The 27113-nt window shown below is 43.0% G+C and overlaps 1 protein-coding gene across 2 annotated transcripts; it reads right to left on the reverse strand.

Annotated features, from left to right (window-relative positions):
* Window positions 1-27113, reverse strand: C6H16orf72 (chromosome 6 C16orf72 homolog). 2 transcript variants are annotated; one of them, XM_038540405.1, is made up of 4 exons: window positions 26817-27109; window positions 26034-26114; window positions 15038-15313; window positions 1-3130 (listed from the first exon to the last, which is right to left on the reverse strand). In XM_038540405.1, the coding sequence occupies exons 1-4, from the start codon at window positions 27040-27042 to the stop codon at window positions 2886-2888; spliced, it is 828 nt and encodes a 275-aa protein (XP_038396333.1). In that variant the 5' UTR covers window positions 27043-27109; the 3' UTR covers window positions 1-2885. The 2 variants fall into 2 exon arrangements, with proteins under 2 accessions (XP_038396333.1, XP_038396334.1); XM_038540406.1 differs by lacking the exon at window positions 26034-26114 and having other exon boundaries at window positions 26817-27113.

The raw sequence follows: 27113 nt of genomic DNA on the forward strand, positions 1-27113 counted from the left end.
TTTTTCAGTTTTTTAAATGATTTATTCATTGAATGATTTAAGGTGTGTACCACTACTCCAGGTTGGGTAAATAAACCACATTGAAGAATTTGACTGTGGGTCTTTAGATTCAGCCAAATGCTTTCCATTAATTTTGCTCTATAAGGTACTAAACATTATAATTAAGTTTTTAATGCTTCAGCCATGCTCAGAACACTGCAGCAGAAGGATGAACTCAACCCACTCATGCCAAGTTAGGGTGACAGGAACAGATCTAACGAGCTGTGATGTCTAAAAAAAATCTGAGAATCTAGCTTAAAAGATAAAGGGAGGTTCCATTCTCCCAAAGTAAACTGTTAAGTTTTAAAATTCAGCCTACAATGTTCTCAAGAGACTGAAGAAAAAAAGAATGTTATTAAAAAAAGGTACCACACAATATGCAATCTTCCATGATTTGTTTGCATCTAAAATGGCACAAAGGTTTCAAAAATCTAGCAGTCAGAACTAAGTATTCCTATGAGAAATCATTTCCCTTTCTACTCCTAGATCTTAGGGTTATTTTGTGCTTGGAGGGTGGGGGAAGGGGGTCGCGGGAGAGAGCCAGGAGACAGAGCAGGTGGAGGAGTTATGAGGAGGTTGACAAATAGCATTTGAGGTTAAATGCAGTGGAAGAAAGTAACGAGTGCTAAAGTTTTTTAAAAGTTTAATGGAGCCAATAAGGCATATAAATCGTGTTCTGGCAGACATGAGACCTGCTTTCTCTTACCAAAGAAAATGGCACATGTTTTATCAAAATTTGACAATCAAGAGTAAAGGGTACTGAGATTAAGCGTCAGAGCACCAACTAAAACAAAAACAAAAAAAATTAAAAAATGGTTATTCAACTCAGAGGGAGGAACTAGAACCAAGGCATAGAGGGGAGGTTATACAGGTGTTCCTCAATCTCAAAATCCTTTAGGAAGAGGAGTTCTGGCCACTCGTGAGCAACGCTTCACATCACCAAACGCCAATTCCAGAATCTAAATTTACAATGACAGAAAAAACAAAGATAACTCCAAATGCATTTCTGGGCATATTCCAAAGGGAAGCTTGAAAGTATTCATAATACACAGGCTTGTCTGTTTCAGGTAAAATGACATTGCTGTAATTCTTCCTCCTATTATATTCAAACAAAAACTGATTCACTTTCGCAAAAATTTAGAAAACACCTCACTTTCATTCCTAGTTTAAGTATGGAATTGACTTGTTTTTAACTAAGGGCTAGATCTATAACGAGCACAGAACTTCAGCTCACACATCTGTGACATTCCATTCACCTCCCACCCAGTCAATGAATATTATGGTTAACTTAGCAACATTTCTTCACAGAAAGATTATTATTAAATGGCTGAAGGAATTGCAAACTTCAACAAAGTGCTGTAAGTTAATTACTGGAAAAAACCCTTACACTGATTTGCAATGGTCTTTTCAGGATAAAAACAGGAAGTTAACTGATACTGGACTACAAGTTTGCAAGGAAACATTTTCACTGTCCTACTTGATATAATATAATAATATGATAGAATAAATTACAGTACCTGGCAGGCTGACATCAGTTCTTCTTCTAAAAAAGACTATCATTCAGTTCAAGATATTAAAAATGAAGAGGAAACAATCAAACATGCTCTAAAACATTGTGGCTACAAGAGGTCTTATAGGGACTCAACAGAGGATCTACTTGGAACCTTTATTTAGGTCTACCTAACATCTAGAGAGCCTCCATGCGATTCCATCTCTTCCAGAATAAGATTCCAAACTGCAATTGTTAGGGGAGAGGGACTGCAGAGTGGGCTGTTTCTACTTAAGTTGTGATCACATTATTAGCAGATAAAAGACCTTTATCTCCCACCATTCCAACCGAAACTGCACAAAGTAGGGCATTCATAAAAAAAATGTGGAACAGGACACAAGACTGGAATCCCTACCCTCCCCCACCATCCATCGCCCTCTTGCTAATACTGAACCAAAAAGGAAGCCCATCCTCAAAGGTCATGACCTCTCTACTTCAGGTCCCCCTTGAATGCAGTCTACATGTTTACATTTACCATAAGGAACAGTACCCTGCATGGGAAGTAGTACTTGTCTTAAAAACGGGAGTATTTTAAGCCTACAGGGTCAATCTGGGGACAATTTAATAATATTGCTACTTTTAGAGCGCTAACACACACAAAGTGAATCCGATAAAGTTCTGTGTATTGATTCAATATTAAGTATTAATTGCATGACCATCATAGCACCTCTTTACATCACACAATCACCAGAATTAGAAACTGCTTGGAAAACTAAAACAGGGCACAGTCCAATCGTTAGAAGTTGCACACTGTGACTACATAGAGACCAGGTGCATGGTACAGTGCTGCTGCAAAAAATGGAAGCCTGCAGATTTGACGAGGAAGCCAAATCATGGGTTTGAGATAATTTTAGGAACCTGGCAATACTGTTGAAGCAAAATACTCAACACAGCAGGAAATGGACCAAAAAAAAAAAAAAAAAAAGAAAAAAGAAAAAGAAAAAAAAAGCATTCTATAAACCAAATAAACATCTGATATTTCCTTTCCCTTTGAGAATAAATACAGTTAAGGTCACTTTTAGCCTTGGAACGGATATATGTTTGCCTATGATGATCTTGCTAATGACTACACGATATCTGATGTCCTCTGCTAGGATTATAGTTTTAAGAAAGCCATAGTTACAAGAGGCATCTACTGTAAATACCTAGAACTTCCTTTTATGGCAACCACTATAGAATTCACTTGTCTTAAACAGTGAACAAGGGAAGATGGCCTCATGTTTCCTTTGCAATAATAGTATATGTTGAGGATCAAGTGGCTTTCAAGCAGCATGGTGGGTGTGAAAATGTCTGCAGTTTAGATCATTCTGTTGCGTTTATGGGTTGGTGAGTCTGTAATGACATCGCCACACTGGGCTGAGGTACGCTTTCTAGTTCCACCATTGTCCAAGTGGAGTGCCATTTCTTCTGATATGAAAGTGTTCAAATCGACATCATGGAGTCCATTTCTCCTTCGACTAGCATTCGATCCACTGCTTACATGTGTAGGAGAGCCTGGGGTACTCGAACGCACGCTTATACTAGCCATTGCACCACTAAGACCTAGGAAGAAGAAAACAGGTTTTAGAGTTGCTCGATTCTGTAACCCTCTTGAAAGCAACCCACTTTACTCTCAATGTTTCACAGGGTCAAAGGAGGTCAGCCTGCTTTCCTAAGGGGTCACCAGGGAGCACTTATGCTTTCTTCTGGAAAAACAGATTGCTGGGCTTTGGACATAGGGAGATATTCCCTTAGTAATACAAATAATGTTGTAGATATTGGTAAATTACCAATTGGAAGCACACTGTGTCGCAAAGCACCATGCTAGGGCATTCACATATATCACAAAACACTCCCACCTACTCTGCGGGACGTATATACATATATACTACTTGTAGTTTATGGCTGAAGATAGCAGGTGCCTGCTTTTAAACAGGACAGTTTTGCTATCTGGTTACCATCCCCAACAGGCCCCTCCAGGGTTGTGTATGCAGACACATGGGGGGGGGGGGGGCGGCGAGCAATCATTTCCAGGTCTTGGGGGGGGGGGGCGGGCTTGTTCCAACTACCCTTCCAAATAAGGTGACTTTTTAACTTATCATCTAAAACAGAGCACTTTTGAGCCCCTAAAAGGGGTCACTATTAAAAAGTATGCTGGGACATCAAATATAAAATCAGTCTGTCCTTGGACAAATCAAGATGATCACCAAGATCTGGACTGTATTTGGTTGGTACTCCTTAGGACAGCCTACCTTATTATCATATATAATCCCTCAGAGAAGGAAGGAGCACAATGCTGCTTGTTAATAATAACAAGAATAAACCCAGCACTCATTGTTGGACACTTATTCCTTAGAATAGTTACAGAGGCTAACATATGTTCCACGCTGAAACATACAGGATAAACCTGTGAGGGGCACCAGTGAGGCCAGGAAACATTAACCATAGTGGTAAGTTTGAAAACCTCCCAACCTGGACAGTGGGTCTCGTCTTATGAACTTCCCCTTATGTTATTCTAGTCTCACAGGAAATCTTGTTATTGTTGGACTAAATGTATAGAATATGATCTAGTATAACCAATGTTCCCAAAGAGCAAAACCATAATTATCTTAGATTTTAAAATAAGCTTAGAGGTTGGCTTGGTAGGGGCCCCTAATTTTATGCTCTGTAAATGTGATTTAAATTTGATCATTAACTCGAGAAGAAAGTCTCTGCTTTCTACCACATCAAAATCTCTTAATAAATTCCCTTGGACATCGTTCTTACTCTACAAATACTCCGTGAACATTCTCAGGTCCACGGCCTCCCTTAGGCTGACCATGTTCTACAGCCCACACCTCTTCTCAACTGTTCTCAAGTGGCCTACCTGGCACTGATCAACCCTCTCACTGCTCTCCCAGTGGAAGATGGGTCCTCCCTCCCCACTGATGGTCAGAGGAAGGCTGATCAAGTCCCTTTTCAGCTCTAAACTGTTCCAAGGCTGGTGCCTATTTAGAATATATATACTTATGACATATATGCATACATATATGTATATATATATGACAAAGGCAGTCATCTTGGAACACTTCCTATGTCAGGTGCTGCTACACTAAGTACTTTTAAAATTTCAGACTCAAAATCATCCCTCAACATTTGTATTACCAGTTTTGCAGATAAGAAACCAAGGCTGAAAGGTTGAGCAAGTGACCCAAGGTCACACAACTCCTGAGCAACAGCTGGGACCCAAACTCAAGCACAATCTAACAATTACTCTCCCTTCCTGCCCTCTGCGCTCCCATCAGGTGGGCAGACATGCACTGCCAGAAGCAAAGGACCTGTGGCTCCTTCCGAGGACTGAGCCTGCACCTCCCCTTCCAACCGAGTCAGCTCCTGCAGACTGAGGCCTCTAGGGCCTCAGGAGCCTCCTCCCACTGAGGCTTCTCTCCAGGTTCTCCTACCTCTCTCAAGTCTCTTGCTGGCTCCTCTTCCCTCCTGCTTGAAACTCTCCGCTTCCTGTTCTCCAGCCTGCCCGCTCCTTCCTCAGTGGCCTCTGCGGGCTTCTCTTCTGCCCTGACAGGTTGGCATCACCCAGGGTGGTGTCCTGGACCCCTTAGCTTACCTACAAGGCCTCGTTTTCCACGAGAGCAGGCATTTCTCCTGAGCTCAAGGGCCCCAGCCACATCTCTGACTGCTGGACATCTCCAGTGTAACATCAGAAAGTAACTGCATTTCCTCCTCAGCCCACACAGGTTTATTAAACATAAAAAGAAGGGAAAAGACACACCTCGGGCACACTGTCTACAGCACCATACGATCCTGTCTCTTCCCATCACCGGGGTCGGTTCAACTCTACCTAAAGCACACAGTGCCTGGCACACAGCAATCACCGAATTCTGCTAACAGGGATGTGCTTCAAAGTCCTGCCCATTTTGAAATCCACCGAAACCCTAAGCTCCTGATGTTCATCTCTCCAACGCTAGGAAACAAACCCAGGTGGCTCTCCTCTTAAATCTCTACCATCAAGTTTTTTAAAAATCTAAATTCTTCCCAAATTGCTAGCATTTTTTTTTCCAGCTCTCCACCACAGTTTGAGGGAGAGCTGTGCTTTTTTCTAACCTAGCAGCCTGCAACAAACTACTAAGAAGTGTCCATGAACTTAAAAACAACCTTTTCATAGTGGTTTCAGAATGCAGGATGTCCTAACATACATAATTACACTGCAAAGTTTGGGCCCTCAGCACAAAATCAGGCTATTTACTTCAGTAATTAAACTGAGGATCCCCTTTACCATTTGAAACCATCAAGAGAATTCAACCACCTCCCCCACCCCAGAACCCCTCTTGTGAACATAGCATCACGTTTAGCACCTAAGGACAAATACCCAAGGCCGACACAATACTCCACCAGAAGTTAAGGCACATCAAGCAAGTATTTCTATTGTTTCCACTGCTATTCTCCATGAAAAAGAAGAGATATTAAATTATCAATTTGGTCAATTTGAAAATTCCCCAGTAACTGCTAGAAAATCCATCTTTTTCTGTTGGGTGTAGGACTAGGGGCTTGGTTTGACAGCTGAAGTCAAGTCATAATGTGCAACATTACCTGCTTTCTATCTACTCTCAGCAGTGAAAATTCTTTTCAAAGTTTATCTAAAATCTTCCCCTAAAAGACTTTCCGTGTCAAAAAAAAAAAAATTAAGATTAACAACCAAAAAATATGCATTTTAAACAGCCCAAATTTTATTTTATAAACCAATGACAGCTACTGGAAGATGCTTCAGGAAACCTTAGCTAAGCCACATGAACAATCAGGCCTATACAAATACAGAGAGTCTGAACATGCTTCAGAGCTAAAAACTAAGTTGTACGGCCCAAGGGCATACAACTTAATTTCTACCAAAACACACTTTTTCAAAAGGACTATGGGAATATCAATTGACAAAAGCAGCAGAACAAGTAGTATGATTAGACAGAAAAGTCTCAATTGCTTAACACAAGATAAACTCAGTTTTAAAGTTTCCGCATCCATTTTAAATGATTAGTCCAGGAATAGGAAAAAAAAAAAAAAAAAAGATTAGGATGATTTCATCATACTTTGAAAAGAATGCTCCCACTGGAGCTAAAACAAAGTCACAGTCCAGGTTATATAGGAATCTAGGTTACATGGTCAATTGTTAAAAGTAGCACATAACTATTATTTTCATATCAAGTTCATGCTTGAGATAGTAAGAAAATTCTGTTTTCAGAATTAATTACATGTCATTCCAGTTTGCCAGCACGGAGTCAGGTCACACACAGGCATAGAAAGAGCAAGTGCAGAATTGGTCCACCTCCCTTCCTCCGTCCACCAGCAGCCTGTGGCCTGGGTGCTTCCTCTACACTGTCTAATCCCCCAATGCCCTTCAGCCTAGGAGGGCAGAGGGCCAGCCCGGGAGGAGAAAACGCAAACTTGTCATTACTGTCGATCCACGATCCATCCACTCAGCACAGGCTCAGGACCCAGGGCCAGATCTGCTCCACCAGTTTTCTCATCTCCAGTTATGAAAAGAGGGGATCTGAAATCCCCACAATTTGAACGAAGTGGTAACTTCCTGACTGGAACCCCAGGAAACTGGCATTCTTGCATTTCAAATGAATTGGGCTATTCAAGTGGGGGACGCTCCCTTTGCACAAAGTGGTGTTCTGAGGTTTTAAGCAAGCAAGCACTTGTGTGTAAATGTTGTGTTTCAAATGAACCAGGGAAGGAGTTCAAATCCTTGAAAAAGGAATTCTACTAAGATTTTAATAATTTGAAGTAGATACCACTCCCCACCCCAATATGCAAATTGTAATACTGAATTTTTATTGAAGTAAAGCACACTAAATCAAACCAGTTACAAAGATACATGTGTCATACCAAGAAAACATTTTCAGTTATGCTGACAGCCCAATGCTTTCAAATTTTCAAAGACAGTTTTAATGCCAAGGAAAAAAATGCTCACGACGTTAAAATGAAAAAAGCAAGATACAGTACCATATATGCAATATGATCTCGACTATGAAATATAGTTTTAATATTTATACATTGAAAAAAAGACTGAAAGAAAATGCACCAAACATTTAACTGTAGTTACCTCTATATAGTGGGATAACAAGATACTGAATTTTTTACTTTTCGGAAATTTTCAAACTTTCCAAGAAACTGGTATTTATAAAATCAGAAAACTAGTGGAAAAATTAAACTCAAACGTTAAAATGCTTCATAACTACCAGTACTAGGTGAGTAAAATGATGAGGCATGGCTACATGGACTCCTTTTCACATCAATGAAAAAACGTCCGACAAAATTTTACCGCAAGTTCAAAAACAATTTCCTATGGTAGCTTTAGTAAGTCCTACCCCCAGAAACTTCCGCAGCTAATATCTAATCTTAATATACAGAAAATGCCAACTTTTCATCAAAAACTTTAATGCTGTGTTAATTCCCTTCATTTTTCTTGTTCTCAAAAGCTGGCTTGAACAAAGGGCATAATTTAGAAATTCCAGCCTTCAGAGGAATTTTAATTAAAGATTCTTTGAAATAATCAATTTTAAGCAATTAAAGTGATGAGACTGCTTTGGTGCATTAATCTCTTAACATCTTAATTTCTAAGCATGTTTTTAAAAATATATTAGTGTTAAGTAAACTATGGATAGTTCTGTTATTTCAGGAAGATGCAGACTGCAACATTCAACATGCTTTTTATTAAGTCTCTACTATGGTGTTCACACTCTGCACTAGGAATATGGACAGACAAGAGGAGAATTTGGAAGGACTTTGACGGATGGATCAAAATCCCCCAAAGGTCAGTTCCAGTTAGTCCTCCGTCAACAGAAAGTTACAAGGAGTTTCCCGTATACTATACCATCAGTTTAAAAATACTTAACCTAAACATCTGTGTTAGCTATCAAAATCTGTTTCTAAATATTTAGCTCTATATATGGAAGGGGAAAAGAGTGATAAGGAGAGGGGAAGAAACAGAACCAAGCAAATACTTAACTTCTTAAATGTACTGGACCTCAGGGTATCTGGCAAATTCTATCAGAAACCTTGTTCTCACCGAAATTTCTTCTCTTTTCTATTGCTCTGGTGCACACAGGCTCAAGAATGTTTTCTGACAAATTAACAAAAGCTCCAAAAACCTGTGCTAAGAAAACGAACACCCTATGGATTCAGACTTCCTGGAATCTACAGGTTTTCATGAACACTACTAGAAGAAGGTACCAGTGTTATACAATGAATGACAACTTAGGAATTTGCCTTACACATTTTTCCTAGGTAAAAATTCCTATCTGATCTTTTACATTATTCTGAAAAAGCCCTATATTCAGTTCCTTCAGATTCAAGAATCTATCAAGCAATTTAATGATTCAAGAGAATAAGAGTCACCATGTATGTAGCCCAGAAAAGACTTTGTTAGGCAAAAAAGAGGAGCCAGAAACGGAGTCTATTAAACTCCTAGGGCAATGGTACTGTCTGTCTCCAACTGACTGTGTGTATTTATATACTTCAAATACTCTAAGAGAATTCTATCAGGCTAGAAGCTCCTCAAAAATATTATGGAACTCATCTTTGTACCACAGGCCCTATCACTAGCCTCTAATAGTGCTTAGTATTCAGTGTTCAGCAAATGCTGGGCAATAGAAAAGGCTACAGAATGAAAAGGATTTGAACTGCAGAAATCAGAACTCAATAACACCACATCCACCAAAAGGGAGGGGTTTTAACTAAAAATGGTTCATATATCAAAATTCAAATCAAAGGAGCTGATGTCTTAACTAAGTGCTTTCTTTAAAACAACAAACTTTCCTGTTTCTCTCCTGTGTCTGAAGTTTCCCGTTAGAGCTGGCCTGGCCTCTTTCAGGACTTATACCAGTGAGTGATGGATACAGCCCACTGCCTTTTTAAAACTTGCTAATTTAAACATGAAAGGAACTTCAAACTGGGCAAGGTGAGATCCTAAAGCAAATGCCAATGACAGCAGTTCCCAAGAAGCCTACAGGCCTTGCAGGTTAGCCCACCACCCCCCACCTCCCACCCCCCCCCACCCCCCCTAGAGTGTGAATGGATATAATTTACAGAATGGACAAACCTAGGCTCAGGGAGGTTAGTTCCTAATACCTCAGTGAAGAATGTCATCAAAATTGACTTTTGGAACTAAAATCAGATGTTTCTGATCTGCACAGAGCAGTCTGTATCAGGGCCGGGAACCTACAAAGATCACCTATGGGATGATAGATAGGAGTGAAGTCTGCCTTGCCCAGCCTGGTCTCTCTTCCTGTCCATGAATACATGTCCCATTCCTCCTCTGGGCCCCTTTTCACCCAACCCCACCCCCAGAACAAAATACAAAATGAGACCAGACTTCAATCTAAGGCTTTCTAGACACAACACTAGCTTGGGCAAGTCAACTGGGAATCTCTGTCCATCCAGCAGAAAGAGTAGCACCAACTTCACTGGTTTGTATCAGCAAGAAAAATGAAAGAAAAATGAAAAAAGCTTCCGATTCCAGCAAGTAATGTTAAGTAACAGTAAGTTTTACACATTATACTTCCCCTCTAGAGTGATACAATTTAAAAGACCATCCTTACTGAAAAGGGAGGGGGAAAGTATCCTCAGAGGTTACCTGAGCTCCAGGTCTACTCTGCAGTAAAATACCACCCAGAGGCAAGGAGGGCACTCACAGGATTTAGAACTAAACAGAAGTCCCACTTCTCTCTCAAGGTAAAAAACACAGTGTTGTGAAAGGGTAGGTAAGGTACTTTGCTTAGTTTCTCATTTAATCTAACACCTTACACAGTACATGGCCTTCCACAAGGGAGCAGATGGCCTTGGAAAAGTCAACCGTCTTGCCCAAGGGGATACTGGGAATGGAGCCTACCTACAAAAAGTCTTAACTACTCTTCTATAAAGTAAACCAGAAACATAGCAGGTCACGAACTATTCATCATCAAGCCTACTCAATGAGATTCACTTACAACAAAAAAACCCGAGACAAAATTTATTTTCTGATGTCTTTATAGAGAAGAAAAATAAGCCTAGAGACCTTTCCCACCCCACCCTCAGACCCATAGGGGAGGGACCACAAATGTACAAATGTGGAGGCACAGTGGCTAAGAGCATGCACTCTGGAGACAGGCAGGTGCGCAGTATCTTTTCTACCACTCACTAATCTATTCCACTAAAGCCAAGTAAGCCCCTTTCTTCATCAACGAAATAGCAGTAACTCAAGACAAGCACTGGATTAAATGAGAACCTCCTCAGTAGAGTGCTGGCACAAAGCAAACACTAACATAGCTGTAACGGTACACACCTTCAAGCCCCCCGTTCAGTCTCAGTTTTTCTTTTGCAGCTCTCCTAAGGTACACACCATTCGCTCTACCCTCACTGCAATCATCCCAGATCTGTGATCCTCCAACTCTTCCATCCTAAATATTCTCTGCCCCCACTGTGTCGTATCCACTCACATTAACAGACCTCAGAATGCTGTTCAACTCAGGACATACCCACATCAGGTTCTCTCTGCCAGGTTCTGTGAAAGCCAGGAGCTTTAAGACAAGGCCCTGCCCTCAGGGAGCCCCAATCCATTTGTGGGGATAGCCACAGAAACAAAGCCTAAGGGGAGAGAGACCATCAAGCCAGGCTTCAGAAGGGAGAACTGGAAGAAAGTTTTGTTTTGGAAGAGGCACTTGATCAGTCTTTAGGTATGAGAAGGTAGGGGGATAGAACTGGGAAAGAGTATGGAGATATTCCTTAGAGCACAGTATGGTTAAGGTACCTGGGCCAAGGTCAAGACCCGTCAGAAGGGCCTCGCAATGCCATGCTAAGTTCTGACTTCAACAAACTATTAGCTGTAAACGAAAGTTATTTTTCATTGAAGTGACAAGATCGAAAAAGACTACTAATCCAGTGGCCCCAGGAAACAAGGCCTGAAGACTGGTTCACCTCAGGGCCAGGAAGCATGAGCAGAAAGGAGATTATTCCAAGAGCACAGGGCTCACCTCTCCCAAAGAGCCTTCTTTTTCTCTCAGCACACAGCCAGGCTGCACAGTAAAATGTCCCTTTCTGCCCCTAGATTGTTTTACACATACCACATTCATGATATTAAAATAAATCAAAGTATGTGTTGGCCTCAACAGAAATGGAAGCACTAGCTCTTCATTGATACATTCCCAGAGACAGCACAGAATCTGCCATGTATGCATTTGAATGGCTCAATGAGGAAAAGACAGGCACCTGCAGTGGGCCCCGAAGGGGGAAAAGGGGAAGTCCCGTGTGAAACCCTGTGTGAAACCCTGTGTGAGACGGATGACTGCGGGGATGCTGGAGAGTGGAAGTCTGCCAGAGGACACTGGAGGACAGCACCTGCAGTCAGAGACAGGGATTAAACTCCAAGTATGGGGTCCTGCAGGAGGCGGCTAGGGCTCAAGACCTGGGGAGTGTAACCTAAGTCAGTGAAAGAGCCTGAGGAAAGATCAGAGGCTGAAAGAGCATACAAAGGAAAGCAAGGCCCCAAATGAGAAAGGATGCCTAAAAAGGCATCATCAGAAAGGGAGACGGAGAACCACAAAACGGTCCAGAAGATTTTAGGTCCATCTAAAATCTGCTACATTAAAAACAAGGTGGCAGGTACGAATTCAGCACCTGGTAACTGCTTGGTGTTCTTATTTTAAGACAAGAATTAACGAGGCAAGGATAAAAAAAAAAAATCAGCTTAGCACATGCTTATGTCTTTTTCTCTGACTTCTTGGGGAGTTTAATATCCAGGATAACTAGATTCCATGGTACACAGGGAAAAAAAGCAACCTATATTGCAGACCAGTGCCAAAATAAAGCAACAGATTACATTTTATAAGCCTCAGTAACCAACAGATTTGACTGAAATTGTTTGACAACTATTAATGTATGTATGACTGAAATTGTGTTGAGTCCGAGGCTGAGGAGGATCTCAGAAGATCTTACTCATTATCACACCTTCTGTGTCTATGGGAAATAAACACTCTACCAGTATCTTACATGTTTGCCATTTTTCTTCAAATAAAATGCCTATTTTAGGTGTATATAGATGTGTGTGGTATAGGTTGAATATTTAGGAGCTGATGAAGAAAAACTATGCAAGAACACTGTCCTCTCATAAAAAGGAATAGGATGATGTGACCTCCTACATTCATGTTTGCTGATTATAAACTAAGAAGTTTGCCTCAAAGTTCTTCATGCAACTCTCTTCCTATCCCCCCCCCCACACTTGGTAGTCCAAAACTTCATGGATTTAGACTCTCTTCCAATGTTGATCCACCTAAGAACTTCACAATTGGACTTCAGTAACATTTCACAGATCCAGCTAAGCAATTATATGCAGAACTAAATTCTGACAAGAATGTACCCTACTCAAGATGTCACCATATAACATTTTTAGAAGATCATCTGCACAGTTTTCACTTCAATTTACAGACTATCCAATTAACTCAGATGAGGACACCGTTACAAAGTTGGTCATTAATCTGCCTTACAATTTAGTGAACAATGCTCTATCACTAGAAATCATTCAAATAACTCAAACCAGACTAGAATTTTCCTCAATACACTGACATTCTCTAAAACCACAACAGCACAAAACTCAGTGTAATTTATGTTCTATATACTCTTTCAAGGGGCCATATTACTTGACCACAACAGTGTTTTAACTAAAAATCTCAGTGTAGGAACCTTAGGAGTACACAGAATCTCCAGTATATCCTGGACTGGCACTACTTGGTAAGTCTATTGAAGAGAAAGATTACTTTTTCTACATAGCTTTATAATTAAACTTTCTCAAACTTCACAATTTAAATGTAAATCAAGATTATAAATAGTCTATTCTTAAAACTATATTACTAAAACTCCAAAAATTCAGGATAATAACAAATAACAAGCTTATCAGTCAAAAAAAAAAGGGGGGGGGGGGGAGTTGGTGGAGATAAGACCTGGCCCTTTTTACAACATATATAACTACACTAAGATTTTATAACAGGAGTGGCATTTCTAAGACTTAAAACTATCTTCTAAAGTATAGTATAAAATAGAAAAAAGAAACTTTTATGAGAGAGGTATGGAATGAATCTTAAATGCACTTGATGATAAGGAAAATCAGAATGCTTAGAGACAACCACATCCCAACCCAACTGTGCTTGGACAGGCCAGCTACCTGACACTACACACGCTTCCAGTTATTTGTTCCAAACTTAATGGTAAAAGATGTGAACTCTGTAACTAAGAACACATCAACCTCATTTTTGCCTGAGTTTAACAAGTTCTAATGGCATTGACTATTCCCTGCATTAGAAACAGCCAGCAGTCCTAAGTACACATAGGAGGGACTTCTTGCAATAAATGCTAGCATTTTTAACTTATCAAACTGTCAGGAGGAAAAAAACACTTCTTCCAACCCCATGTTCTGATTAGGGTTTTAGGTAAGGAATCAAGGTCTGCCAAAGAGAACAAGAATCTGTACAAGCATTAAAGCTTCAAAGATATAGAAGCTCTGTGCATATATATCCCATCTTTTTAATACCAGGTTACTTAGTGTTTAGATGACCCTATACTATGGCCCAGGAATGTTCCGTCAAGGCCTCCTAACCCAACTAATTACTTCTCTCCTCTTAGTCACCTGCACCATCCATGTTTTCTGTTCAGTTCCAACTAAGTCTCATTACTTTGTTGTTATTTTTACAGCAGTATTAAATGTCATGTAAGTACCTCTCCCACCTCTACTTGTAAATCTGTATTAGAGAGGGACGAACAACAACAGACTTGTTGACTACACATGCCCAAGGCTTCTCCAATAATACATAAAGCCCTTAACCAAGAAGGCCTTCTTATGGCAGATCTGGCCTGGGGAGATGGTGATGGACTGTCCTGACAGTCCTATCAAAACAAGGACCTAAGGGACAACAGACGTAAAGAAAAGTCGCTTATTCTTACATCTATCCATTCCCTCTTGGGTCATCAACTCTCATCCTTTACAGGCACACTCAATAACTGAGTGTCAATGGGAGTTCCCACAAGAACCACTTGCTCAACAACTATGTGCCTCACTTGCCTGCCACTGACGAGGCTATCTGGGCAGTCAGAAACTAACAGAATTCTTAAGACATAAGAACTTCCTCTTTGACTCAAAATATCAAGAAAACATGTACAATAGTAAGTATAAAGCAGTAAGGTCTAATCAATGTTGCAAAAGATTCTGTTATTGTGACACCGATAAGCTCAAACTAGCCTTCTAAAAACATTTTTTAGGATGGGCTAGCTAACATTCAAAAATCGCCCACATAAATTCTTAGCTTACATTCTACTTAAACATTTCTAGAGCACGTAGTTACTATATTAGACAAAACACAGACAATATATCTGGACCTAAATCTAAATGTGAAAATGGGTCCACAGGCACACTCTTAACCATTTTTCCAAAGAAATATGTTTAAACGGCTTTACCATGCAGAGCTATGGCTTCCCGGAAGGGTTGCAAATCAGTCTCTACAGATGAGCTAGTTTCCGTTGAAGTAGCTCGGTTAGGGGACACTACAGTCAGTCTTGGGGGAGCTCTAGAGTTTCGTGGTGGAGGAACTTTTCCACACAGGAAGCTGATCAAATCTTCTCTACGAATAGTTCTTCTGCGCTTTTTAACCCAAGCCAACACATCCTTATTGCGTCGCTGATAGCCAATCTGAATTCCAATATCAAAACTTCGCTGATGAGTATCCACGCTTTCTGTTAGAAAAAGAGAAGAAAAAAGATACATGATGATCAGTAGAGCCACCCTGCATTCTCTTCTAAAAGAAAATCATTTTACAAGTTAACCAAAAAGTATGGGGTTCTGTATCTCATCCGTATTTGAAATGTTATACATGGCATTTAGTCTTAATGGCCTAAATTCAGAGTTAACACATCACATAGTCTTAAAGCATCTGCCTCATTCTTAAATTATTAAAAAATAATTATTTTTTAGGTTTATTTAAATAATCTCTACACCCAATGTGGGGCTTGAACTCACGATCCCAAGAGCAAGAGCCACATATGTGCTCTTCTGAATGAGCCAGCTGGATGCCCTACAAAAACAGTAATTTTGAATAGAAAGCAGGACTACTTTGTTAGCCAAGTTACCATTTTTTAAATGTTAATTATCCCTTAAAAATCTTGCTAAACAAAAAAAATAAATAAAATAAATAAAAAAATAAAATAAAAATCTTGCTAAACATAATCTAATTAAGCCAGCCTGTTTATTAATACTCATGATGGGTAAATTATTAAATGTGTATTAGTACTACACTCCACAAACAGTAGTTAGGAACACTTTGAGGAGCACCTGGCTGGCTCTGTGGCAGAAATGCATCTCTTGATTTTGGGGTCATGAGTTAGAGCCCCACAATGGGCATAGAGATTGCTTATGTAAATAAAAAGACCTTGAAAATGGTACTGGGGTGCCCCACTGCAATGAGTAAATAGGAACTAAGCACTGAGCAACTCAAACAAGGTCACAGAATACATACAAGAGCTGGTATTTTGCTCCAGAGTCAGTATTTCTTAACCACTAAGCTCTATCACCTTCACAAAAGATAATTCTTACAATTAATTCTAAGTAGGAACATGTTTCAACAGATGACTAAACATTACAGATTGATCACTCAGGCCACGTGCACTTGCCACGTGCATTTTCGGGATGCGCTCCTTCCTCCCAAAAGGTTCAGCACCAAGATGTGGGAACACAATGAAGGCAGAAGCAAACATTTTAGAAATCAGGAGGAAAAATTAATTGACTACTTCAACACCAAACCAGAGAGCACAGTACAAATAGAAAAGGCTTCATTCACTTCCTTAGGTATACTCTTTCTGCTTCTAGTTCCCAACAGTTTCCCATAATTCAATTGCCAAAAAGACCTTGCCTCAAAAATCTCTCAGACTGGCCTCCCAGTCTCCCTGTAAAAAAAATACTACCCGTGTATACTGAACCCAAGTTTTCAATAAATGACCCCTGACCTACTGGGAAATTCAAGTCCACTGCCATCTACTTTTAGTTAAATTGCCAGGCTTGCAGAAACTCACAAGTATACCTTTAATGACATTAAAGATGGTTCCTTTATCTCTGGGCCTTTTTTTTTTTTAAAGATTTATTTATTTATTCATGATAGACACATAGAGAGAGAGGTGGAGACACAGGCAGAGGGAGAAGCAGGCTCCATGCAGGGAGCCTGACATGGGACTCAATCCCGCGACTCCAGGATCGCGCCCTGGGCCAAAAAGCAGGCGCTAAACCACTGAGCCACCGAGGGATCCCCTCTGGGCCTTTTATAAGAACAAGAATTCTTTGGTAGTGCAAAGAATCATTGTATTTCTTTTCTTGGCCATGATTTCTTAATTCCTTGTCTAAAACATCTAAATCAGGGATGCCTGGGTGGCTCAGGGCGTGATCCCGGGGTCTCTGGATCCAGAGGAGTCCCGTTATCAGGCTCTCCATGGGGAGCCTGCTTCTTCCTCTGCCTACGTCTCTGCCTCTGTCTCTCATGAATACAATAAATAAAATTTTTTAAAAATCTGGGCAGCCCGGGTGGCTCAGCGGTTTAGTGCTGCCTTCAGGCCAGGGCATGATCCTGGAGACCCGGGATGGAGTCCCACATCAGGCTGCCTGCATGGAGCCTGCTTCTCCCTCCGTCTGTGTCTCTGCCTCTCTCTCTCTCACTCTCTCTGATGAATAAATAAAATCTTAAAAAAAAAAAAAAAAAAAGTAAAAAAATCTCCATCAAGAGGCTCTGAAAGGACAGCAATAACCAATAAAGAACTGTGTTCCAGAAAAAAAACAACAATCCAATAGAGACCCCTGAGCTGCATGAAGGACAAGAGTAGAACTTCATTCATCACAAAGCCTATTCCTTAGATGATCAGTCCTTACTGCTAAAAAATGTTCCAAACCAAAAAAATGGAAGTTGTCCAGAGGAGCACTCTTAAAAATAGTCCACTCCATCACAACTTTGAGAAGTAGATTATTCTTTTTTGAAAGATATAAAAAGCAGCTTGGGAATGAAGTAATTTCTCTAGTGTCTTATTACTAGAATAATGGCCACGTTACAATGTGAACCAAAGGCTTCTGATTTCGCATTTCACCATAAACAAAGCCAAGTGTGAACTCCATTTTTTTTTCTTTGTGAATTCCATTTTAAATGTAAGTAACACTGGGGCACCCTAGGTGGCTCAACTGGTGAAGTCCACTGCTGCCTTAGCTCAGGTCATGAATCTCAGAGTCTGTGCTCAGTGGGGAGTCGGCTTCGTCCTCTCCCTCTCCCTCTCCCCACTCCCCATTTGTGCTCTTCTCACTTTCTCAAATATTTTTTTAAAAAGGTAGATAACATGTATGAATATAAATCTTTCCAGTCTCTTAAAGACTTAGAGAACGCCAACCTGAGAAGTAGATAAACTTTTAATATGACCTTGGTAAAAGCTGCAAGGTCAAAGCTGTATCTAGAAGAGGGATTCTGAAAGAGCTGGAAGCATTTTAAGAGAAACCAAAACTGAGCAAAACCTAAGCCTATCCCACAGAAAGCCTAGCACCACAGAAAGAAATGTGAAGTGTGAACCTCGAAGCAACCAGGTTTCTACAAACCTGCTCTACCTAAAAGAACTGTTCCATTCAAACTCGCATAAGTGGAGACATGGGTTTCAAACAGAATGACCATGGTAACTATTTTTCAAGAACCAAATGGAAGTAAGGCCCAGAACTGGAAGTACAGAAGGGAAATGCTGGAAGCACAAAAGGAACAAGAAACAAGTCTGACGCTGACTAGCACAGTGCAAAGCAGGATGAAGCAGACATGTAAATGCACACCTGGGAAACCTGACAGCAAAATCTTCTCCCTCAACCAGATACAAAACTTAAGAGCCAGTGGCAACTCGGTGGCTCAGTCAGTTAAGTGTCTGCCTTCAGCTCAGTTCATGATCCCGGGACCTGCCACTCTACCATTTGTGCCCCCTCTGTCAAATAATTAGAATCTTTAAAAATACAAAAATCTCCAGAGCCAAAGAGAGGGGACCACCTGAGGTGATTATTAAAAAACTGACAACCCAGGGAAGAAAGTTGGTTACATTTTGGTTTGTTTTGACTGAGGACACAGTCCCAAAAATCAGATGTGCAAGGGCCTGAGGCTTTTTTTTTTTTTTTTTTTTTAAGATTTTATTTATTCATTCATGAGAGACAGAGAAGACAGGCAGAGGGAGGAGCAGGCTCCATGCAGGATCCCTCCCGGGACTCCAGGATCATGCCCTGGGCCAAAGGTAGGCAGACTACCAATCTCTGAGCCACCCAGGAGCGTCCCTGAGGCTTTCTTTTTAAAGCAGGCTCCACGCCCCAAGGTGGGGCTTGACCTCATGACCTTGAAATCAAGAGTCACATGCTCTACTGACTGAAGCCAGCCAAGTGGCCCAAGGGAGGGCGATGCTTCAATCACAGATTTGAACAAAGTTGGAAAATGCAATATTCACTGGCTTAGATGAAAGACCTAAGTTGTGACCTCATGCAACTAAAAAAAAAAAACTCTCTTTCACATAATTAACCAATCATTTCACCTCAGAAATTCTGAGCAAGTCTCAACATCAGAATCAACCAAGAACAAACTAAATATCAGGCATTGACTTTTACAGATTAGAAGGTACAGGAAGAGAAAAGCAGATATGACATTTAACATATTCAGGTACCTGCTATTGCACTGCCTGAGCATAATTTGGTTTTATATCATTAACAGCATATCCTGAAAGCCAAATCCAATTACCTTACCACCCAGATTAATCCAATCTCAGTTATTTCCCTAAACAGAAAATCTTATGTTGACACTAAAGGATTTCAAATAAAGTCCTTATATGTTTAGGACTTTAGTTACTTGGGGGATGCCTGGGTGGCTCAGTGGTTGAGCATCTGCCTTTGGCTCAGGGCGTGATCCTGGGGTCCTGGAAGGGATCCACATCGAGCTCCTTGCTGGGAGCCTGCTTCTCCCTGTGTCTCTGCCTCTGTCTCTCTCTATCCGTATCTATCATAAATGAATAAATAAAATCTTTTTAAGAAAATAAGTTACTGGTTGAAAATAAAATCCTATCATACTCTGAACTGAACAGGAGAGATGTGAATACTTATTGGAGAATCTCAGGCATGATGAGGCTAAATTTTAGTGTAATCACAGGCTGATTTAGTGAGTAGCAGCACAATAAACATGCACAATGATGGCTTTCTGAGGGCTCTCAGCCAAAGACTGCTGTGAAAACAATCTGAACCTTGACAAAGAGACATCCAAATTCTAGAAAAGCAGAGCACAGAAACTGTGGGGACAGTCTTAACGTCCAAAACTCTTTTACTGAAGCCAAAGCCACTATTTTATACTGAAGCCAAAGCCACTGGGCCATAAGCTCGAAGGTTAGGCAAACCTCAAGGGCATCAAAATGTCAATCTAACCTTTAAATACAACACATTAATTTCCTTATTCAAGAAACAAACTGATGCAGACAAGTTAGAGTAGATATCCCACGTTTCCTATGTTTTTAAAAAACTGTTTTTATATAAGCAGCTGGAATGGAATTCCAGATTTTTAGAAGTCTAATCCTCTCACCACTGACAAGGGACAACAGACAAGCACAGAAATCACCTGATTTCTGAGATGAAGACCAAATACAGAGCTTTCTTACATGATACACAAGACGAGATTAATCCAATTTCGCTGTTTACAGCTTTTTGATACTCACAGACCTTATGTGAGTCCAGAGCAGACATCCCAACTTCTTAAACAAGGAACTAGAACTGAGGCTCAAAGGGCCTTGCCCGAAGTTAGGTTAAGTGACAGTTCCTTCTACAACACAGTTCTTCCCAAACAAATGAGAAACCATCTCCCATCCTCCTTACAGGACCTATGAATTGTAAGAGCACATTGCTAGATCAAAGCAGCATCTCCAAAGAATAATACCAACAACTACAAAATACTTGAACTTAGAAATTCAATCTGCACTAACTAGTCATCCAGTCTGCTATGGGGAGAAGTATTAACAATGTTCCATTAAAAACAAAGATCTGAGTTGTAGGCAAAATAAAACCACTTTCCAACTATTTGCAGAAAACGATTCAAGTACTCTCCGACAAAGCAAGTACCCGAAAATGGGCACCAACTTCTAGCTTCTTAGGTAATTACTTTATTTTCACCTAGCACACACAACAAAGGACAAGAGCCAGGGAAGAACTGTAGCAACCCAGTATGCTTGGCATCCAATCCTCACCCTCCCTCTCCTAAAAGTACACCAAGTTTCTGTTTGGATAGCTCTGGGGTGAGCTTCCTCCACATTCACTCAAAAAGGTGGAATGTGTGGTTTAGTTAATCTTATCTGCATAGCCCCAAACAGTGGCTATGATACCGGTTCTGAGTAGGCATGTGACCTAATTCTGGCCAAGAGACTATGGAAGTCATTTGCTGGTAGTTCCTGGAAGAGCAGCAACCAGGCTCTTCGAAGTGTCAGCAAGTAACCCTAAGACGCAAGTTGCCAATGTACTGAAACAAATCCCAAAGCAAAGCTCATACATGCACATGCATGTGTGCGCACACAGCGCGCAGAGCTATAGAGGACAGTTTGAACCACTAAATTCAGTCAATCCTATCCTCGACCTTTAAGTTAGACAGGAATCAGTCCATGTTCAAACCACTGAGGCCTGTCTGACTTACCTGCCATCAAAACATCCTTTACAGAAAAGTTATACAGAAGAAAACGATTGCCTTCCATAATTCACAATCTATAAACGACGCTGCGAATGACAGAGGCCACTGCTCCTTATGGTAAAAATTAAAGAATACAACTTAAGACCCAGGGTTTCTAATTGTAATCCATACTAAGGTGTTTAGAACAAAGTCTCAAAGCTCAGTAATGTTTTTTTCTTTACAGGAGTCACAAACCCGCTGCAGAAAGTCAGATTTTAAGGCGATGAAATTCTACTATTTGTCTCAAGTGGAACACACCTTTTCTGAACATTCATTTCTATGTCTCTCATTCCCCATAGGGCCCACGAATTTTCAGTATATCCTGCTCAGTTTCACTTTACATACAGGTCTGAGATGGCCACAATGAAGTGAGACAGCAGGTCATGAAGGGAACTGGCATCAAGAGATCCCGGAAATAAGGACTGAAAGGGCATCATACCATCTTTCTCACCTGTCAACTCTATTTAAAGTTAGCCCTCTTAGGGAAACATGAAGGAGGAAAGCACCACACCACAAAGCCTGTTTCAACACAAGAAACAATGAGAGGACAAAACATAATCTAGAATTGCTTCCCTTTATCTTAGGGACTGCCCATGGCCAGAAACACCTGGAAAACTTCAACCACAGCAAGGTAGGCCCTTGGACTATTCACCAGACCCAGCACTCAACTCAGACCTTGCTCTCTAAGGTGGGGTAACTCCTCCCCAGTCCTGTCAGAGAGAATGAAGGAGCACCGTGGTGCGGTATCATGCTCCATCATAGGCCTCCACAACCACACACAGCTCAGTCACAACAGACCAAAGCCAGAGAACTCATACAACCTAGGAGGAGATGCCATTCTAACAATGCTGGCCTTCTTCAAGCACTGCCAGAGTACAGATGATCCCTGGGCACGTAATGCTCGCAAAGAGACCCGGAAACATTCTTCACACAAATCTCAAGAGAAAGCCCTCAATATACGTGGTAGTACTCAGCCTGAAACGGAGGTTTCAAATGCAGATTTTAACAGTAGACACAGGGGTGTCTGGCTGGTTCAGTTGGCAAAGCATGTGATTCTTGATCTCAGGGTCAGGAGTTCAAATCCCACATTGAATGTAGAGCTACTCAAAAAAATTAAAAACAAAGACATGTTCTCAAATATTAGTAATTTAAAGTGGAGGCAAAGATGGGGACAACTGGGTGGCTCAGTGGTTGAGCGTCTGCCTTTAGCTCAGGGCGTGATCCTGAGAGTCCCGGGAAGAGTCCCGGGATCCAGTCCCACATCAGGCTCCCTGCAGGGAGACTGCTTCTCCCCCTGCCTGTATCTCTGCCTCTCTCTGGGTCTCTCTCATGAATAAATAAAATTTATTAAATAAATAAATAACAACGAGGAGGCAAAGAAATGGAACTTAGCATAAAACAAAAGTCAAACCAGAAAAAGACATTAGAAACCTGAAAGAACCATTAGGGAAGTGCTGAGAAGTGACCCGCGGGGTCCGCTCAAGTGCTGGCTAAGGACACTGCTAAAGAGCTAAGGCGGCACCACCACCCAGCTCAGGCTGACCACTGGGCTTCCTAGGATAACCTTATGCCAGAAGACAACCACCAGTCCAACCTCTGTTCTGAGCAAGGAATCCCAAGAAGAAAAAAGTTAGCATTAAATAAGGAGAATAATTTCCTAAGGAGTCAGGAGACAGCAACTACAACTGGCACCCAGGAAAATGCAAGGAGGGGGCTTTAAAAAGCAAACCACTACCCAAGTAAGCATGAATCCAGGGCTAGTAACTTCTTCCCCTCTCTTCAACTGCACGTATCAAAAAATATACCAGGCCAGGAATAGAACATAAACTGAAAACTAAACACACACACACACACACACACACACACACACACACACCACCCAATCAAGGGAGAAACAAGAACCAGCAACCAAGACTTTTTCCTCCCCTTTCCAAAAGAGCATACCAAAGTCTGGCCCTACAACAGGGAGTAGAAGGAACCACACACACTCCATTTTGCTGAATTCTGTCCACACTGAGGGACAACTCACTCTCCTCTGAATCCTTCCAGCCAAACCATGCGAGTATTTGATTTCTCAAAAGCCCATGAGCAATCAAAAGAGGCCATCAGCCAGGCTTTTTTTTTTTTTTTACCTCCATTCTGAACTTCCCATGTGTGCCTATTAAGAGTCACCAAGAACCTGTTAAAAGTGCCAACCTCTTCCCAGCCTGCAAAATAAGCCATTTTTAGCTTACCAGGTAAGTGTTTAATCAGACAAGATACAGAAGCACTGCCCACCTCAAGAGATCTCTCCAAATCTCCCCCCTTATAAATTACATCTAAATATTTAATCGGAGCTACGAAAAATCGTTTAGATTTACCGCTACTTAATGCTACACACACTAGTGACAGTAGCATTCTAACTAATTGTACTGGTTCTATTTAAGGTATCTAATCATTCCTACAGCTGTAGTTCTGTTCTCCAAAGGCTTCACCCCAAAAAAGAGGAATGTGAGGATCTGCAGAGCATTATCTCCTCTCCTTCAATCAGGTAAGAATATGTTGCTACACTACCAAATTCCACCAACCACAATTTACCTTTCCTGCCAGGTATAAAAAAAGGATGCTATTTACTTTTACAAAAACAGTGTATAAAATAAAGCCAGTTCTGACACTCTAGCACACCTGCAGTAACAAGAACAGCATGTGATTTTTCATTTTTTAAAAAAATGAATGTTCCCTCTCACTAAATTTTCTGAGCAAAGAAAGTGAATTATAAAAAGCAATTTCGAATCAAGCAATCCTAATTTGGGATTATTTGCTTGTTCAGCTTCTGAACCCACCTTCTTACACACAGCGCTACACAAAACTGTCTGCTTTAGTCAAGAAACATTGTGACACTACATAGCAGCACCAAAAACCAACAGAAAATCTGAAGCACGTTCATATTTCTGTACGGCCTTAATGAAAGAGAGGCATACAGAAGACACCAAAAATGGTGCCATCCCCATCCCCTTCAAGCAAAAAGCAACTGCAACAAACAAATTTAGCACCCCCACACACACAACAGAATGCTACTCAGATGAGAAAAAAAAAAAAAAAAAGACTGGGGTGGGGGAAAGGACCAGAATAGAATGGACACTGAACTAACTGCTCATCAACACGCGCAGCATGAACTCCACGGATCAATCTCAGAAACATGGGAAGTGGATGAAGCCAGGGACAAAAGGTTGTGCCGTAAGGCTCTATTCATGACCTTATGGAAACGGGACACCGTACATATGGCAACCATATGGGTTGAGCTGGAGGTAGATGCTCTGCCTTTACAGTACACATTTTTGTCAAATTCAAGTTATGATTGTTACAAGGGTGATTACACAGTATCCAAATTATACTCCAAGAAATCGTCTTTAAAACATGTTTTAAGTACTATCTCAAAATTCTATGGATAAAACCAAGAGCCATTCCAAATAATGCTTTAGACCCTCAAACAGTGACAGATGTTAAAATTTGCTTGAGTCAAAATTTGAGGAACTCGGCTACATAAAATCAGAGTTGACCACTGGGGCACCATCTGTGTTTCCCTTTTCTTGCAGGCCTAGACTGAGTTCCTCCTTCTCTAAGATCAACATTCTATTCACTGGCTTCAGCGAACGTTTTCAAATTACTGTCCCAAAAAACTGCAAATTCTACCCAGGACATCTCACAATAACGGATACTTTCCCTATAAAATGCTGCCATCATTTGCACGTTCTTATGCAAAAGAAAGAATCTGAGAACCAAGTTGCTTCCCCAGCCTGTGTTTCAACCCGTTTTGATTAATTCCGAAACGCACAAAGTCCATTACTGCTATGCGCAGCTTTCTCCACCTCTAAAAGTGTTTAATTACATTTTTACTAAGATTAAGAGTCGAATTAAAATCCCTTCTCCATAGAAACCTTGCCCCAAAAAACATCAAATCCAAATCCTGAAAAAATCTTCAAAATCACAGAGACCCCAAATCTAAAGCCGTGAATTCTGACAGAGCACGCAGTCAACAGGAACGTTTACTTACAGATCTTCAGGCCATGGGGAAGGGAGGGGATCCAGAAAAACACTACCACAGAACACAAATCTACCAACGCAAACTCTGATCACACGTTTCCTGCCAACGATACGCGGTCAGATATGCGGTAGTTCTGAAAGCAAATATTTGAAGTTGCTGGGGAAGAGCAGTATGTCAACGTGCGCACGGATTATTCCCAGCAGCTAAGTTTCCGACACCCTTGGGCGCTACGCAAGCGCCTTGGTCTGAGCTGCCTGGCTCGCGCCTCTCCTCCGGAGGCTGGAGGGTGGCACGTCAAGTCCTCTGCTCCCTGGGGGCCCCCACTCTCCCCTCTCCTCCCCTCAGCTCAGGGCTTCCCAACCTCCGCACTGCCGACATTGGGGGCGGAGCGCCCGGTCCCACGCAGGGCAGCACCTTCAGGAGCCCCCACCAACCCCCCCGCCCGTGCCAAGTGTGCCGGCGGGAGGCGGGGACCCGGTCCAACGCCCCCCCCGCCCCCCCACCCCCCGGCTGAGCAGCAGGCACCTGGCGGCCCAGCGGCACGGTCCTGCGGGCACCGCGCACCGCGCCCCGCGCCCCGCCAGGGCTCCGCAGGCCCGCGCGGGGGGACAACCACCCTGAGCACGCGGGGCCCAGGCCCTGGCGCGGCCGCCCTTCCCCGCCGCCGCCGCCGCCGCAAGGTGATCTTTACCTTTGTAGAGGTTGGTGACGGCGGTGGCCGCGTTTTGGAAGGGGACCCAGAGAGAAAGTCCTGGCTGCTGACACACTCGGTCTGAAAGAGCGGGGGGAGGCCAGACACACACACACACACACACACACACACGGAAAACACAGAAGACACACACAGAGAGACAGAGAGACGGAGATGTTACTCGCGTCAGGGACTCCGGAACGGCCATATTAGGTTTCGCCATTTTGTCCCCGGGCTTCGGGATCCCTCAGTCGGTGGGGGGAGGGGCGGCGGGAAGAGGGTCGCTCCCGGAGGAGCAGCCCCGGGCCCGGGCCCGCCCGCCGCCGCCGCCGCCGCCGCCGCCGCCGCCGCCGAGGGAGGCGCCCCCTGTCAGTCCCCGCCCCGAGGCCGGCTCCGGGCACAATGGGCCGGCCCCGCCGCCTCCCTTCGCCATTTTGTGAGCGGAGGCCCCTCCCCTGCCCTCCCGGCCCGGGGGCGCCGGCTGCCGCGCCGCAGCCGCGGGCGCACCCCGAGAGAGGCCCCACCGAGGGGGACGCCCCCCGCCGCCGCGCCGCCCGGCCAGCGCCGCCGCCCCGCCCCCCGGCCGCCATCTTGTGGGGAGGGGGCGCCGGGGCGGGGGCGGCGGCGGCGGCGGCGGCGCGGGCGGCGCGGCGGCGGCCCGGCGGCAGGGGCGGCCGCGCTCGGGGTCCCCGCCGGCCGGCTGGCCCCGGGGCGGCGGCGGCGGCGGCGCGGCGGCGCGGCGGGGCGGCGGGGCGGCGGCAAGATGGCGGCGGCGGGCCTCACCTTTGTAGAGCTGGGCCACGGCGGTGGCCGAGTTCTGGAAGAGGTGCCACAGCTTCTGCTGCTTGTGCTCGGGCTGCGCGGCGGCCGCCGCCTCCTCCTGCAGCTCGGGGGGCAGCTGCTCGTCCTGCTCGGCCTCGGCCAGGCACTGCCGCTCCCACTTGGAGAACCAGTGCTCCGGCCCGTGCTCCTGGATCTCGGCCTCGCCCTCCTCCTTCCGCTCCTCCATCCTCCGCGGCCTCCCGCGGCCTCGCCGCCGCCGCCGCCGCGTCCTCCTCAGGCGGGGCGCCCGCGGGAGCG

This window comes from Canis lupus, chromosome 6 (genome assembly GCF_011100685.1).
Source record: "Canis lupus familiaris isolate Mischka breed German Shepherd chromosome 6, alternate assembly UU_Cfam_GSD_1.0, whole genome shotgun sequence".
NCBI classification, from domain to species: Eukaryota; Metazoa; Chordata; class Mammalia; order Carnivora; family Canidae; genus Canis; species Canis lupus.

Coding starts and splice junctions, on each gene's coding strand:
- C6H16orf72 (XM_038540405.1), bottom strand. CDS start 27,042: ATGGAGGAGCGGAAGGAGGAGGGCGAGGCCGAGATCCAGGAGCACGGG. Junction 26,115..26,816: donor CGTGGCCCAGCTCTACAAAG/GTGAGGCCCGCC, acceptor CCGCTCTTTCAG/ACCGAGTGTGTCAGCAGCCA. Junction 3,131..15,037: donor GGAAGCCATAGCTCTGCATG/GTAAAGCCGTTT, acceptor TCTTCTTCCTAG/GTCTTAGTGGTGCAATGGCT.